Source organism: Lontra canadensis, unplaced genomic scaffold, assembly GCF_010015895.1.
Source record: "Lontra canadensis isolate GAN:19392208 unplaced genomic scaffold, GSC_riverotter_1.0 scaffold71, whole genome shotgun sequence".
Classification (NCBI taxonomy): Eukaryota; Metazoa; Chordata; class Mammalia; order Carnivora; family Mustelidae; genus Lontra; species Lontra canadensis.
In genome coordinates this window covers 10,443,132-10,460,194 of record NW_022631065.1, presented here as the reverse complement: position 1 = coordinate 10,460,194, position 17,063 = coordinate 10,443,132, and the positions used below count along the sequence as shown (strand labels likewise).

The following is a 17,063-nucleotide window of genomic DNA, read 5'->3' as shown; positions in this document are numbered from 1 at the left end:
TCTTTTTCTTTGCTTACACTCTCAGACTTATTTTTTCTCCTTAAGATGACTTTATACCTGTTCTGTTCTATGTAGCTGTAGAACTTAACTCTCAGAGAATAACATTATTTCTTTAGTTTACACATACTTGAAGGAGGTCCCACCAAGTTCCTCAACAGCCACACACATTATCTTCTATTCTTGTAGTTTTACCTTACTTTGTTCAAAATATGTATTTGAGGGTAACTTATCAGGGACCCTTTATCCCATCTTTGTACTATGCTAAATTACTTTCTTCATTTGTAATTTTCATCTTAATTGCCACATATTATTAATTGGCTCATTGATTGATTCTTCTTGGGCACAAGATTACATAAAAATAGTGTAAGTGGCAGTAAGGGCAATCCTGAGACAGAGTGCCTTTCTTTCCATAATGCTAAATCCCTGCTATAGTCACCTTTAGGTTATACAGAAAATACATTAACACATGGTTATGGTCTATTTCCAAGCACCTTTATTTACTTTAAAAAAAAAAAAAAAGTAGCAGGCTTAAAAAAGTGGCCTCCAGTCTATAGCTTGCTGGGCTCTGATTTGTATTATCAGCTTGGCCCAGGAAGGCACATGGGTTCACAGTCTCTAGTCTAGTTGAGGCAACATTATAGATGTAGGTGGCAAGTTTAGCACTGTTGTGCACAGGTGCTGTTTGTGTAGATTTTCAACTGCGCAGGGGTGTTGGTGTTCTAAGTCCCACTTTGTTCAAGGGTCAACTGTTCTAGAAACTCTTGGTAGATACTTTCAAATAACAATTCTCTCTCCAGGTTCTGACATGCTTCCTTAGGGGATGGCAATTCCAGATGAGCTATAGTTAATGATTCATTCATTCATGAAATACCTGTTGAGTACCTACTAAGTGCCAGGCACTGTACCATACAGTCAATGAACAAAAGTAGACAGAGGCACTCCCCTAATGAGCCTGCAATCTGAGGAGTGTGGGGGGAAGAGAAGAGCCAAACACTGATCAAATAATTATAAAGGTAAATGCAGGATTGCAACCTGTGATCAATACCATGAAAGACAGGTGCTCAGTGGTATGAGTAACTTAGCCTCTTCTCTGGGAGGGTGAGTTGGTGATGGAAGGCTTTTGCAATTTGAAGGAAGGTAAGAAAAGCTTTCATGGCAGAAGTCCTATAGAGCTGGAAACAAAATCTGTGGCTTGGGTACACAAGAGGAAAGGATGTGGTATGAAATGGGCCTGGAGAGGTTAAAAAGGAGCCCAATTATGGAGTGTTTTATAGACTGCATGGGTTTTTATCATTTCAGTCAAAGTTGGAGGGGAAAGATTGAGAACCACTGCAGAAAAAATTTCTTTAAATACCGAATTAAGGGTAAACTTTTCTTTGTATCTTTTTAAGACTTAAAAAAAACCCTTTTCCTTTTATTTCTCCATATGCTTTCTCTTTCTGAGAAAGAGAATGAATGCTTTTCTCTTTCTGACTTTTAAGTACTTAAGCAATTCCTGCACCCCGAGGTTTCTACGGCCCAGTTCATGATACTTTTTTTCCCTTTTAAACAGTCTGATGGTTTTTTGTTTTTTTTTTTTTTTTAAATTTACCTTAGCATGCCCTACGTTTTCCCTATGGCTTATTTAACATTTGACCCTATAAATATGTGTGTGCGTGCGTTTGTGTGTGTGTGTGTGTGTAATGCGTACACAGACACACATAAATATATACAGATATGTATATGTACATTTGTTAAAGCAACCAGATTAGGCCCAAGATGGAGTTCCTCATGATAAGCCCCATGTCAGCAAATCAAAACTTAATTAGTTTCTATGCTGGTTCTTCTAGAAAAGGAGGGCTTAGGTCAACCAGTCAATGCTTGCCTGATCAGTATAAGTTATCTAACCAGGCTCTAAAACTTCCCTTTGCTCCATATAGGGAAACTAACCCTGCTTTAACCAATTAGCAGATGTCCAGTAAAACTTCCTTATTCCTGCTCACTTTGGTCTATAAAAATCTCTTGACTTGTACAGCTCTTCAGAGCAGCTTTCTGTCTATCTGCTGGGCTGGATGCTACCCAATTCATGAACTGTTGAATAAAGCCAGTAAGACCTTTATATTTACTCAGTTGAATCTTGCTTTTTTTTTTTTTTTTTTTTTTTTAAAGATTTTATTTATTTATTTGACAGAGAGAGATCACAAAGCAGGCAGAGAGGCAGGCAGAGAGAGAGGAGGAAGCAGGCTCCCTGCCGAGCAGAGAGCCCGATGCGGGGCTCGATCCCAGGACCCTGAGATCATGACCCGAGCCGAAGGCAGCGGCTTAACCCACTGAGCCACCCAGGCGCCCCTGAATCTTGCTTTTTAACACACTGTTAAAAACAAGACAGCAGGCCCCAAATGGAGTCACTATTGCTAAGCCCTACATCATCAGACCAAGACACTTCTGGCTCTCCCTGAAATGGAATCTTAAATTAGTCAGTCAGGAATTGCCTGATCAACATTAGTTAAATATGCCTGATAGATCCCAGCCATCTCCTAAAGGGAAGTGATCCTGGGATCATGATCTGAGCCCAAGGCAGACACTTAACCACCTGGGCCACCCAGGCGCCCCATGATTCCCCCTTTTAACATGACTTAGACCCTTTCACGGCTCATAGTCAAGAACTCCTGTGTGGTCTAAATAAACCTCTTTTTATTAGTCATAGTAAAACCAGGGAAAGGAAGATGGAGCTGGGCCAAGCGGTAAAATACACAACTAATGAGTAAAAAAAAAAAGTAGGAACTGGGGGAGAGAAGTGAGGGGAAGAGGAGCAGTGGAAGAAAGGTAGGGAATAAATGGATAACAGGGAAAACTGGGAAGAAAGAGAGGTTAAAGAGAGTCCTCCCAGAAAGCCAGTTTGACTCAACCCTTCAGGAAGTCTGAACAAATTCCTGTCCCCACAGTGTTCAGTTCATGGTTTGTGTTAATTCAGAATTTAGACAGCCATTAGTACTAACTACTTTGACAGTTAGACTTTTGCTCCATGAAGTGTTCCACTGCAAGGGGACATAAGAATCTGCCTGTGCCTTTAGGAATTTTGTGTGGAGCTTTCCCTGTGCAGGAGTGTCCACAAATGTTATCTGAAGGGGGACTCAGGACTGGGGTCCTAAAGGAGGTTGTAGTGAAATTTCCAGTGACACGACCTCATTTCTGAACATTTTAATCTTGGCCAAGCCTCTTGTTCTGTTCTAGGGGAGCCTCTGCTAATCCAGTCATGTAGAGTTTACTACATTATTGATGAATGGAGATAGAGATTATCTCATTGAACCTCATTCTGGCTTGACTGCATTCTGTTGTGGGTAAATTAACCACCTCGTGCGTCTTTTAACTTCCTCAACTGCAAAGTTAAAATATTACCTACTCCAAAAAGGGTATTAAGAGAATGTTACTCAGTACATAAATACCTAAATGTAAGAGCACATGAAAAAGAATGAATCATGCACACAGAAAATGCTAAAAAATGTCAGCTATTAGAACTTAGATTAAAACTGTTACGACAAATATGAATGTTCCTCTATGTCAGGTTCAGACTTTGGTGTGAGTACTAATCGGGGGTGGAGTGTATTCTAAAGGCCCTTTTCAGGTGTCTGTGAAGTCAAACCTATTTTCTTAACAATTCTAAGAGGTTATTTGCCCTTTTCATTCTCATTTCTCAAGAACATGCAGAGGAATTTCCAGATCTATGGGATAAGTGCTAACGTTAACATACAGAAGCAGCTAGAGAATCCAGAGGTCTTCTATAAAAGCCATACATTAAAAAAGAATTTTCTCATTAGACTTTTTTTGGGGGGGATGGAGCCTGCTTTAAAATGTTATTTATGTTAACGTATATTAGTTATCGTAAATAAAATTCTGAAACTTTTAATTTCGAATACAATAAATACAGATATAACCACAGAAACCAAAGCTCTTCGGGGTCCTCAGTAATTTCTAAGACCGTAAAGGGAGCCTGCGAACCCAAAGTTTGAGAGCCAACGCTCTGGTGCAACTCGCGACTGAACAAGCGTGGACGGCTTGTGACCTCTACGATTTTTATTTGTGGTTTCCTGTCAGGACTGAAATTCTTCCATCTCTGCTTGCCAAGGTCCTACCTCCTTCGAGGGCATCTTGTTCTCTTCAGCACTGGTCCAGATTTCACACCCTTCTCGGTACCCTGTTTTCCGCAGGCTGGACCTCCCGGGGACACCCGGGCCTTGCACGGGCCCCTGACCTTCTCAGTCCTCTCTGTCACTCGCTTATCACTTGACTGAGACTCTCTTGAAGGTCGGGTCTTGGGTTTCTCCAGCCCGACGAGTTCCTCCAGGCACTAGCTCGGCTCAACCACATTCAATCACTAAAGGACAGTGCCTGGCGTCAACTAGGCCTGACCGCGCTCACCAGGACCAGGGAAAAAAGTACACCCGAGCCTTACCGCACAGCAAGTTCCGAGCTACCACGCCTTGAGCAGGTCTCCGCCCTCCGGGAGTCCCGGGAGCGTCCAGCCACGTAAAGGGCGGAGCCACGCGCCCATTGGGGGCGTGGCCCCCAGCGCGCGCGGGAAAGGGGCTGGCGTCGCTTGCGCGCGCACAGTCGGCGGCCGCGCGCAGCACGCTCGGGGCCCGGATGGCGGCGGCGGCTGGGAGCGGGACGCCCCGGGAGGAGGAGGGGCCCAGCGGGGAGGCGGCTGCTCCGCAGCCCCAAGCCCCGACGAGCGTTCCCGGGGCTCGTCTCTCGAGGCTGCCTTTAGCGCGAGTGAAGGCTTTGGTGAAGGCCGACCCCGACGTAACCCTCGCGGGACAGGAAGCCATCTTCATTCTGGCACGAGCCGCGGTGCGGCGGGAGCGTCAGGGCCACACGGGGTTGCGGGGCGGAGTGGAGGCCAGGGGCGGGGCGGAGGCCAGGGGCGGGGCCTCGGGTAGCTTTCGGTGGGCGGGGCGTAGCGTAGCGGCGACGGGGGCGGCTTGGGGAGGCGGGAAAGCGGGGAAGGAGGAGAGGGTCGGGACTGGGGGTAAGGAGGTGAGTGAGGTGCCGGGGTCAGATTCCGAGGGGTCAGATTACGAGACCTGGAAGACTAGGAGAAAGACGGAACACACCTGCCTCGTCGTAAGGGCTTTGGACAACGACTTCAAGTTGCATTTCGAGTGTCTAACTTAACTTGTAAGAGTGTCAAGTGAATGTGTGGGGATCTACAAGTGAGGGAGGGACGTGTCTTGGGCTACCAGGGTAGGGGGAAAGGGAATAATAGATGCTCATGAAGTCCCGGACTGAAAACCTCTCCAGAGTAGCCCTTACTCCCTTCCCATCACTCAAATAGAAGTGCTCACAAGAATTGTGCTAGAGCCCATTGATTCAATTCTCCTTGTTCCCCTCATAGGAACTGTTTGTGGAGACCATTGCAAAAGATGCCTACTGCTGTGCTCAACAAGGAAAAAGGAAAACCCTCCAGAGGAGAGATTTGGGTAGAGTGTCACTGTGGTATTCGGTATCTGGGGGTAAAGAAGGGAGGGCTGGGGGAGGTTTCCCTCTCACTGCTGGAGAAGCCATCACTGTAAGGTCAGAGGTGCCACAGGGTCTCTCCTTATGTCTTCTGTTGGACTGCCACAGTGAGAGAAAGACCTAGCTTTTAGAGTTCTATGCTTTTGAGTGGCTGGAGAGGTGGTGGGGTAGGTAATGAAGGGAGTCTAAGTGTTGCTAAAGCTAACTAGACCGCTTTATACTTTTTGCCATGTTGTACCAGGCTTGGCACTTCTTTTTCCCCTAGAAATCGGGAGTTTGATTTCTGCCTCTTTAGTTGGTAACCCCTGTGCCTGTGTAAGCTTTTGTATACCTTAATCCTGCTTTCCCTTCTGTTTTGCTAGATTCTTCTTTGATGGCTTTCAGAGCAAAAAGGTTCCCCCCACGGAACAGGGTTTACCTAGAGTTTTCCTACTTTTATAGAGAGACAGCTGATACATAAGATTTGGTGATGAAGTAGAAATGGACCTCATGACAGCAAGAGACAAAGTTTATAAATGCCCTTATTTGCATAAAGCGTCATGCCCTTTTTTTATGTGGTTTGTGTTTTTTAAAGGGGTTGATGTCCAAATGACCAGAATTAGTCAAGTGTCCTTTTACTGTGTGTTTCAGATAATGCAATAGAAGCTGTGGATGAATTTGCTTTTCTGGAAGGTGAGTTCTCTGTCAATCGGTAATCATTTCCACCTGTCTCTTCCATGTCCCGTGATCTGAGTTCAAAACCTTATAAAACTGCTACCTGGTTCTTCTTAGGGATAATTCTTTCTGTCTACTTTCTATTAAGTTGGGAAAAACTAATGTTAAATCTAGTGAGACTTAGCAATTCTGATTCTCATGGGTAACTAGAACTTTTCCCTGAAAATTGCTAATTATAAAAAATGAGAGGGTATATAAAGATCCTGGTGGGGTTAGGTGGATTAAGAAGTTTCGTACTTTGATCACCATTCCCCTCATACAATGCTATATATAATCTTCCCTTCATCATAATGCTAGAGATCAGAAACAATTGCCAACATTTAAAGGGTTGCTTCTTGCTCTTTTTTCTTCTTCAGCAATCTGTATTAAGTCATTATTTTGCCACTGGAGATTGTGTAATTGCCTGTGTCTATCTGTTCTTAAGAACTTTGGGTTAACTCATGTACTAAGTCTTGTCATTGAAGTAAAAAATATTTGAGATACTTTATTTTAGCTATCTTTTCTCGGATGGATATCTGTTTCTCTGATAATTCCTAAATCTAATCAGCTTATTTTTCCCTGCACATATTCTGATTGAATATGAGAGAGCCACGGACTTTCAGTTCGTTCTCACCTTTACAATACCGGGGCATTCTCATTATCTCCTTCAAGCCTCATTACCTTCAGGAATCCTTTCTGGATGTATTTATTTCACTATCTTTCCTTGTTTGTTCTGTATATCAGCCTGGGCATCTCACTCTTTTGATACATTTCTTTTAAATGTGTTTGAAGATACATTCCCATGGCTAGCTTTAAGTCTAGATTATTGAGTATTCTTTCAATTTGTAGATTTTTTTTTTTTAAACAGATTTTATTTATTTATTTGACAGAGAGATCACAAGTAGGCAGAGAGAGAGAGAGCGAGAGAGGAGGAAGCAGGCTCCCTGCGGAGCAGAGAGCCTGATGCAGGGCTCAATCCCAGGACCTGAGCTGAAGGCAGAGGCTTAACCCACTGAACCACCCAGGCACCCTCAATTTGTAGATCTTTCTTAACCCTTTTCTGTTTACTCATTTTTCTTAAAAAGAACTTGTTAATTGCCTCCCTGAGGAAGGCAACTTCTTGTGACTGACTTCCCATCAGTTCTCCAAACTTGTTCGGAGCCTACTGTACCTCCTCCTTTTTAATTACCAGCTTTTCAAAGGGTATACGATCAGATTTGCATTTTAAAGACTTAACACTGCAGACCTATGGATAATGAATTGGAAGGGAGATCTCAGGTAGTTTTCTACTCTGGTCTCCACCATGGCATTGTACTTAGCTTGGATTTTTAATAAATGGTCACTTATTGAGTGGTGGATGTATTCACTCATCTTTTGATTCAATAATCTCAGTAATTACATTAATCTGCTCTGCCTACATTAGAAGATCTGTATTTTGGCCATTTTAGCCATTGCAGATTCAGTCAGTATTATATTTTGTACCTGGTAAAGTAAATGTTCTCATGTCCTTAGATGTATATGCTCTAAGTAGAAAATTATTTTTTTCTTTTTTTATCAAGGCAGTATATATCCATGCTTGAAAATCAGTTATCTAATGGCTTATAATGAAAGACAGCTGCTGCTCCACACTCTTGTTGTTTTTGTTTTTAGCTTTCAGGTGGTGACTTACATTTCTAAATAATATGATTCATCCTTGATTTTTCAACTCCAGATATTATCTATTAACTTCTTGCTGTGATAAATGAAGATTTAGGTAACCTGTACTGCTCCATAAATCCTTCCTTTCTGATTTTTGGAAGTTATATCATTATTTTTAGTTCCTTTATTACTTTTACAATTTATATAACACACTAAAATATCTTTTTTTTTTTTTTTTGTTAACTCCCCACTTTGGAAGGTATGACTATTAGTGGACCCATCCTTTCCCTTCACATTTTTTAACCAACTTCTAGCTTTTACTTGGTGTCATCTATACTATACTTTGACATTGTGAAGACTGATAATGTATCGTGTTATCCTAGCTAAATCTCCCATGCTTTACATATCAGTTGAGTGTAGTAGTTGAAAAACAGTACTGTGAACAGTTCTCCAAACATGGAGAACTTCCTTTACCTCTTCTATCCTTTCATCTCTTGTAGAGGTGCCTTCCCTGCAGGCAACTGTTATTAGTCTCTTGTGTAATTTTCCAGATACTTTATGCAGATGAGTTTATGTGTGTATATTCTTTTCTAAGCCTTTCCTTATGAACACAAATAACAAATGTAAAGTCATTAAATAACAAAACGAACACCATTGCAACTGCTAGCTAGGTCAAGAGATAGAATAGTGTCAGCCCCCAGAAACTCCATATATATTCTTTTTTCATGGTAGATCTTTCCATCCCCTTTCCTGACATAACAGTATCCTGACTTTTTGCTAATTACTTGATTTTCTTTATAGTTTTACCACATATGCATGAATCCTTAAACAGTTGATTTGGTTTAGTATTTTTTTGAACTTCCTAAAAATGTAATCAGACCATTATATGTATTCATTAATCATCTTCTGTCCTGGGGCTGTTTTCTTTAGGTTAACGCATTTATGAGATCATCTGTGTGGTTGCACACATCTCTTGTTTTCTGTGCTGTGTGACATACTATTGTGTGACAGTATTACAGTTGAACCACTTTAATGTGGATATTTGGATAACTTTTTTTTTCTATTACAAACAATGCACTATTGATGCTTTGTCCTCAGCTTGCCTTCTGCTCCCTCATGACTATGAACATTCTTACACATATTTCTTTAGGGGTGTGTGCATGTGTGTGTGGATAAAATTGCTGGGACATAGGATATGTATATCTCCCTCTTTTGTAGATATTGCTGAACTTCCTGCATACCTGATTCACATTTCTACCTAGAGTATATGATAATTTGCATTACTCCTCATTCTCACCAACACTTGGTATTTAATTTTTGCCAGTCTGGTAGGGATGTTAATGATAATTGCATAGTACTTTTATTTTGCATTGCCCTTATTTCTGGTGACATCTTTTCATATGCATGTCCATTTTCTGAGGTGGGGTGGTGTCTTATTTTTATCTTGGATATTTTGTCTTTTTCCTTACTGATTTATAACTGTATCTGTGATTATATGTGTGTGTGTATGTGTGTATGCTTTTTGTTTTTTATTTTTTCTGAATATGAATCTTTTTCATCATACGGGAAGCAAATATCTTTTCCGGGTTTATGACTTGTCTTTTCACCCTTTAGGTATCTATTGATAAACCAGTTCTCAGTTAAACATAGTCAAATGTATTAATTTTTTCTTTATAGGTAATGCTATTTGTTTCCTGTTTAAGACTTTTTTCCCTGCCCCAAGGTCATGAAGTCATTCTCCTATATGCTAAAATTTTTTTAGTTTTCTTGTCTTTCGTAAAACTACAGTTGACTTTTCTGTGTATCAGACTCCCTACTGAGCCTGATGCCGGGTCGCTCCCAGAACTCAGGGATCATGACCTAAGCTGAAGGCAGATGCTTAACTGGCTGAGCTACTCAGGCACCCCATTATTTCTTATTTGAATGGTAGAATTCACCAGTGAAGTCATCTGGGGTAGAATTTTCCTTGTGGGAAGATTTTTGATTGATTAAATTTTTTTGGATGATACTGGGACCATTCTGATTTTATTTTATTTTTTGAGGCAGTCCTGTCCTGTTTCTCCCCCTTGAGTTATGGTTTTTCTAGGAATTTTAAATTTATCTAAATTTTCAAATTTGTTGGCATAAAGTTCTTCATAATATAGCTGACCCTTGAACAGCACAGGTTTTTTTGTTTTTTAAATTTTATTACTATTTTTTATAGTAATCTCTATACCCACTATGGGACTCAAACTCATGGGCTCAAGTTCAGAAGTGCATGCTCTTTTGATTGAGCCAGCCAGGCGCCCCAAGTGGGCTGTTTTTTTTTTTCTTTCAAGTAGGCTCCGCGCCCAGTGTTGGGCTAAGTCGCATGTTTGGGGCGCCTGGGTGGCTCAGTCTGTGAAGTGCCCAACTCTTGATTTCAATTCAGGTCATGATCTCAGGGCTGTAAGATCTGAGCCCTGCATGGGGCTTGAGATACCACTCCCCCCGCCCCCCCCCACTCACTTGCCCACTCTTTCTCTAAAGAAAACCCTTAAAAAAAAAGGAAGGAAGAAAGAAAGAAAGTCATATACCCTACTGACTGAGCCAACCAGGTGTCCCAAACAGCACAGGTTTGAACTGTGTGGATATGTGGGGATTTTTTACAGTATAGCATGTAAACGTATTTTCCCCCATATTTTCTTAATATTTTCTTTTTTCTAGGTTACTTTATTGTAATAGTACAGTATGTAATACATATAACGTATAAGATATGTGTAATCGGCTATGTTATTGGTAAGACTTCTGGTCAACAGTAGGCTATTAGTAGTTAAGTGTTTGAGACTTTTTATAAGTTAACTATTGTTACTTCTGATGGTGCTCTTTGCCTTAAAGACTACTTTTTCGGGGCGCCTGGGTGGCTCAGTGGGTTAAACCGCTGCCTTCAGCTCAGGTCATGATCTCGGAGTCCTGGGATCGAGCCCCGCATCGGGCTCTCTGCTCAGCGGGGAGCCTGCTTCCTCCTCTCTCTCTGCCTGCCTCTCTGCCTGTTTGTGATCTCTCTGTCAAATAAATAAATAAATAAAATCTTTATTTAAAAAAAAAAAAAAGACTACTTTTTCTAATACTTTTATGAGACTGACACACTACCTACTCCACTGAGGCACCTTGTCTAATACTTTTAAAACTTACCAGCTTTCTTTGTTAGTATTTGTATGGTATGTATTTTTTTTTAATCTTTCTATTTTTACCTGTCCATGTCTGTAAACAGAAGATAATTGGGTTATTTTTTAGAATTTAGGCTTACAGTCTTTTTTTCTTTAACAGGAGCACTTTGTTCATTTATGTTTGATGTAATTAGTAATATATATGGGTTTAAATCTACCATATTATTTTGTCTTCCTATTTGTCCTCTTATATGTTTCATTTTTTCTTCCAAATTTTTGCCCTTTTTAAGTGTAATTTATTATTTCATTTTTTTCCTCCCTCAGGAAATTATATACTTTATTCTTTTAATTGTTACTTTACCAGTTACTGTATGCATCCTTATCTTATCAGAGCCCAAAGATAGTACCTTTATACTTGTCCTCAAGAAAATAGGATCTTAGAACTATTAACTCTGTACTAGGCCTTCTTCCCCATACTTGCTATTATTGTCATGCATTTTTGTTTTGTTTTTGTCAATCCACATAAGGCACTGTTACTGCTGTATTATACAGGCAAGGATATGTGAATTTATCCACATATTTATACTATCTTTGACCTTTTTATATTTCTGCTTCTCCATTTGTGGTCGTTTTCTTTCTTTCTGAAGTAAATCCTTTAGAACTCCTTTAGTATGGGTCTGCTGGTAGCTGACTGTGTTTTTGCGGGGGCGAGGGTGGAGGTATAAAAAAGCCTATTTTTTTTTTTTTTTTTTTCATTGTTAAAGGCATCTTGCTGGGGTGCCTGAGTGGCTCAGTTGGTCAGGCGTCTGCTTTCGGCTCGGGTCATGATCTCAGGGTCCTGGGATCGAGCCCCACATTGGGCTCCTTTCTCAGTGGGGAGCCTGCTTCCCCCTCTCCCTCTGCCTGCCTCTCTGCCTACTTGTGATCTCTCTGTCAAATAAATAAATTAAATAAAGTCTTTAAAAAAGGTGTTTTGCTGAATATAGAATTTTAGGTGGAAAGTTAAATTTATCATGTTGAAGCTCTCATTCTATATTTTGGCTCCCATTGTTTCTGTTGAGAAATCACTGTTAATCTGTTAATCTTTTGAAGCTAATTTGTCCTTTTTTGGTAACTTTTTAAGATTTTATTTATTTATTTGAGAGAGAGTGTGTGTGTGTGAGAGAGAGAGCATGAGAGGAGAGGGGAGAAGGTCAGAGGGAGAAGCAGACTTACTCAATCCTGGGTCTCCAGGATCATGACCTGAGCTGAAGGCAGATGCTTAACCAACTGAGCCACCCAGGTGCCCCATTTTTTGGTTACTTTTAAGATTTTGTATTTGTCTTTGATTTCTCTGTAGTTTCTCTTGGATGTATCTACGTGCATATTTCCCTTTCTGGTCTGCTTAGGCTTCTTAAATCTATGGATTAATATCTTTTATCTGTTTTGGAGAAGTGTCAGCTAGTATCTTTTCAGATAATGGCTCTGCTTTGTTCTTTCTCTCTTCTTTCTCATTAGAATTCCCATTGAATGTATATTAAAGCACAGTCATAATTTTGCCTCCCATGCTGCATTCTGTGTAGTTTTTTCTGATCTAGCTTAATTATTTCTCTCATGGTCTTGTCTCCTTTAAATTTTCCTATTGACTTCTTAGTTTGCTTTTGTTTTTGTATCTTCAGTTCTGTGAATTCCATTTGCTTAATTTTCAAATCTATTTTGTCCCTTGTTATTGTATTCGCTCCAGATGTTTTGAAGCTTGTCTTTTTTTTCTTTAAGCAAAGTAAATGCAATTGTTTTATAGTCTCTGTCCAGTCTAATAGCCACAGTCTCTTGAGGCTGCTTATTTTATTTTTTTTTCCTGACTTGTTCCGTTGATATTGCTTCATGGTCTTTTTTCCTCTTTATACTTAGTTATCTTGGTGTGTTGGTCATTGTACTTGAAAAAATTATTTGTTGGCTAGTTTGAGGCCTGTATGATGAAATGTTTCTCCAAAGATTTTCATTTGCTGCTGCAAGGCACGTAGGGGAGTGTGTAAATTCAGGATCTCCTTAATCCAAATTCAGGATCTCTTTAATCCTAATCCAAGACTTGAGGATTCTTGGTTCACTGTGTTAGTTAATATATGTGAACCCTGACTTAAGTCTGTGAGGGGGCTGATTTAATTCTAATCTAGCTTTACTCTGGGGGTATAACCTTTTGGGACTACACTTTTTAAAAAATCTGACCTTCCCACTTGGGCAGAGTCTTAGATTTGACTCAGCTAAAATTTCTCAGCTCTGTCTTTTGGACTGGCAAATGACCTCAGGGCAAAAGCAGATTTGGAGGCTGGGTTTACTTTGTGTTCTTGCTTTCTCTAGATCTTGGATTTCACTTTTATTGATGCTTTAGTGCTTGAAGGATTTTGTTTTAGTATATGTGCTGCCGAAGCGAGCACTGAAGGATTTTCTTTTAAAAAATATTTCAGTCAGCTTTATCATTTGATTTTAGCGGGAACTTGGCCTTTATCACAATAAGAAGCTGTTTCTTTTTTTTTAAATTAGAGGTATTTTTGCTTTGTTTTCTTATATGTTCTTTTCTCTGCATTATCTGTTTTATTCTAGGATTTTTTTTTTTAAATGAATTTTAGTTTTTCCTTTCATTTTGCAGTTTGCCCAGTAATTTTCATTCTGTTTAGGATTGAGGGAGTAAGAAGGCTGTTTGGAAGCTGTATATACATGGGAAGGTGGTTTTTTTTTTGCTTGGCACTGGGACTTGAGGTTGGGCAGAGGTGGGACCAGATGTTATGCTGGGGCCCTGAATGCCTTACTGTGGGGCGGTAGCATTTCAGAGGTTTCTCCAGTTCTGCAGATAATTTATTTAGTTTATTGGAAGAGAGCCATCTGATTTATTTTCCATTTAGTTTTAAATGTTTGTCCTTCTGGTAATGCTACAGGCTGGAAGGGATATAGGGAACTGGGGCCAACTATTTCTCATGTAGACCCTCAAGTCATTAATCCTTTCTAGCCTGTGCTGCTTTCTGTCGTTCCTGGTGTATGCATCTGCCTGGAGACTGTCCATGAGTCTCTTGGGCAGATGGGCTCCCACCTCTGCTGCTTCTTCTATTCATTCTAGGCTTATGTTTTTTTCCCTGCTCTATTTATAAACATACTTCAATCAGATTTCTGTTATTCAGCTTTTTGATGAAATCTCTTAATTACTGATGGGCCCCATTATTACTTATACTTTTTAAAACCTTATTTTCTTTTGAATGGAATCTTGGATGGGAGGACATACAAACTTGTGGGCTCAGTCTCCCATCTTGAACTTTCTCAGAAGATTATAAACTTTTTGCTTAGAAGACTTAATCTCATTTTTATTTTGTATCATGCTTTGTATGGAATTCTCAAGTGCTCATTAACTAACATGGCAACCTCTTTGCCCTTTTCCTACCTCTAATTCTAACTCTCTGGACCAGTATGCTTAATTCCCAGCTGCCCAATTTCCGTAGTGACATGTTTATCCTCTGAGATCTTTTGGATGGCTATTCCTCAAAATGAGTATTTTGGTCTTAGAGAACTGCCAGTACCAATGCAGTTTCCCCTTGAACTTTGCCCAGTCTGTTAAACTTATCCAGTTCTTGAGGCACCTTGCTTTATTTGTTGCTCTTTGTTTTTTTTGTTTTTGTTTTTTTTTAGGAACTTTGGATTGATGGCTGAGCTCGGCAGTTCTGTGAGCTTTCACCTGCATCCTCTGGCCAGCCCCTCTCCTGCAGGCCTCTGCCTTGAGGAACAGACTATTTGGAATATTGTACTTACATGCTTTTCCTGTTCTGCCATCATCTAAACTGGGATAAGCAGAGATCTCACCTGTTAGCTTTTCTTTACAAGGTCTTCCACTACTATGTCTTCCATTTCAGGCTTGGATGCAGCCTCTGTTGAGGCAGAGGAAAAGAAAATGACTTGTGTAGGTTGCCTAATGAATGATGAGGACCATAATAAAGGTCTCTGATCAGTTTCAACCTAGTGTGTTTTATAATCTTGCCTTTGTCCTTGCCATGATACTGGAGAGCCACCATGCCCAGTCACAGACCATCTGATCTTTCTTGCCAGCTGTTCTAAACCCCAGTCCTTTGATTTATATGCTTTTTCCCAATATGTCACCAGAATGTGATTTCAGAATTTATGGGATGTCACTTAAGGTTTTCAGAAGTTTAAATAAATGTGATCCTAGATTTAAAATCAGTTAAATTTTAATAGCTTTATTGAGATATAATGCACATACTATACAATTCACCCATTTAAAGTGTACATTTCAATAGTTTTTAGTGTACTTTAGTGTATTCACAGATATATGCAACACTACCACAGTTAATTTGAAAATATCTCCATATTAATGGAATCATAAGATCTGTCGTATTATGTATCTGGTATCTTTCACTTAGGTAATGTTTTCAGGGTTTGTTTATGTTATAGCATGTAGAAGTACCCATTCCTTTACTTTTAAATTGTGGTAAAACATATATAACCTAACATTTACTGTTTTAATTATTTTTAAGTGTACAGTTCTATGGCATCAAGTACATTCACATTACTGTGCAATCGTCACTGTCATCCATCTCCAGAACATTTTTCATCTTCTGAAACTGCAACTGTAGCCATTAAACAATAACTCCCAGCCTCCCCCCTTAGGTCCTGGCTAAATTTTGGTTTTTAAGGGAAGGTCTGGGTGATCTAGCAAGAGGGAGGCAAAGTACTTAGGAAAGTAGTTAAGGAGAGCACCAGGAAACTGACTGAAACACTTGACCATTTTTCGGATTCATCTGTGGCCATTGTTTGAAATGCCCATTTCTGGACCTTGCTACCCCAGGCCTAATAAATTAGAATCTCAGAGGGTGGAGCCCCAAGAATCTCTTAGTTTTTTCAAATAAATTTCCCCAAGTAATTTCCTTCCTACCACTTGTCCACAGACTACTGATCTACAGGAGGGCAGAGGGCAGTAAAGTATGAATGTAGAAAGTCTGGATTAGAAAGGAAGTCAAGGAAAATAACAACCACCACTCTTGAAGAAGTAAGAGGGGAGTACCAGATTTTGTAGGTCATCTGGTGAAGGTCATCAAGGAAAGGACTGGACACAACGGTGTGGAGAAAGATTCAAAACCAAAGAAGGGCCTCAGTGATAACTGTCAGCAAAGCTGTTGGTTGAATCTACTCAGTGTGATCTCTAGTATATCAACACTCCTTGTCTGTACAATCCTCATAATACATGGTGCCTGGTTCATGGGCCTCTCATGGGAGTCTGTTGAACTGATTCATCATTTATAAAGTAGCCATGTCTGGTAAAAAGTGGTTTGGAATGCTGGCATAAAGCCTTCAGGTGGCCTAGGAGTCCAGAGGCTCCTACATTCCTGGGCCAAAAGCAGCAGGGGGAGGCCGACTCTCCGAGCCCTTGGTGAAGGCAGCCACCCTTAGACCACCACTTCCTGGATGTGTTCTGTTCTGCTAGATCAGGTTGAGGCTGTGACAATTTTAGGGATTAACTCTGAGTTTCCTGAGAAATGACCATTACACTTTTCCTATGGATTCTGGCCCAGAAGCCTCCAGACTCTTTCTAAGCAGTGTATCCATCGCAATACAGAATTCTCGCTGCTCTTTGACTGCAGGTTGCTTGAACCTCAGAAACGTGTTGTTCCTGTTTGCAAGATCTGGTGAAATGTGACGGAAACAAGTGTGAGGCTCTGCATAGAAGTGTAAGATCAAAGCCCTTTGCTTATAATGATAAGCTCCAGTATGTGAGCGATGGTAGATCGCCCCAGGAATTTGGAGATAAGCTAGGAACATTGCCCCCTGAAAGTAGAACCTCTAAGTCAAACATTTCAGAGGCTGAATTGTTCCCAGACTCAACTAGATCTGATCAAATATATGAAGAAGAGTGTACCAGTCAGTAGAGGGCACTGGTTAGTCATGAAAGAGAAGAAGGAGTTCCAGAGACAAGTTGCTAGGCAGGGTAGCTTGAAACTTAGCCAGTGCTCAGAGTCCTACGGTCCCACTGATATGTTGTGTCAGCCTGTCCCATCAGGTGCCTTCCAGCACTGTAGTCCCATCCAACTCCCATTGTCCGTGGGGTCACTGTGGGATCTGGGCTCCTTCCAT

At 40.5% G+C, this 17,063-nt stretch overlaps 1 protein-coding gene across 2 annotated transcripts; it reads left to right on the top strand.

The window, feature by feature from the left end:
* The first annotated feature begins 4,563 nt into the window (after positions 1-4,563).
* Positions 4,564-15,155, top strand: POLE4 (DNA polymerase epsilon 4, accessory subunit). 2 transcript variants are annotated; one of them, XM_032880701.1, is made up of 4 exons: positions 4,564-4,830; positions 5,375-5,459; positions 6,127-6,168; positions 8,560-8,612. In XM_032880701.1, the coding sequence occupies exons 1-4, from the start codon at positions 4,624-4,626 to the stop codon at positions 8,595-8,597; spliced, it is 372 nt and encodes a 123-aa protein (XP_032736592.1). In that variant the 5' UTR covers positions 4,564-4,623; the 3' UTR covers positions 8,598-8,612. The 2 variants fall into 2 exon arrangements, with proteins under 2 accessions (XP_032736592.1, XP_032736593.1); XM_032880702.1 differs by lacking the exon at positions 8,560-8,612 and adding an exon at positions 14,610-15,155 and having other exon boundaries at positions 4,566-4,830.
* Positions 15,156-17,063: the final 1,908 nt, after the last annotated feature.

What these genes read in the sequence shown, in the direction of transcription:
- POLE4 (XM_032880701.1), top strand. Translation starts at nt 4,624, where the DNA reads ATGGCGGCGGCGGCTGGGAGCGGGACGCCCCGGGAGGAGGAGGGGCCC. An exon ending in TCATTCTGGCACGAGCCGCG is followed by an intron (nt 4,831 to 5,374) that starts GTGCGGCGGGAG and finishes TTCCCCTCATAG; the next exon opens with GAACTGTTTGTGGAGACCAT. An exon ending in CCTCCAGAGGAGAGATTTGG is followed by an intron (nt 5,460 to 6,126) that starts GTAGAGTGTCAC and finishes TGTGTGTTTCAG; the next exon opens with ATAATGCAATAGAAGCTGTG.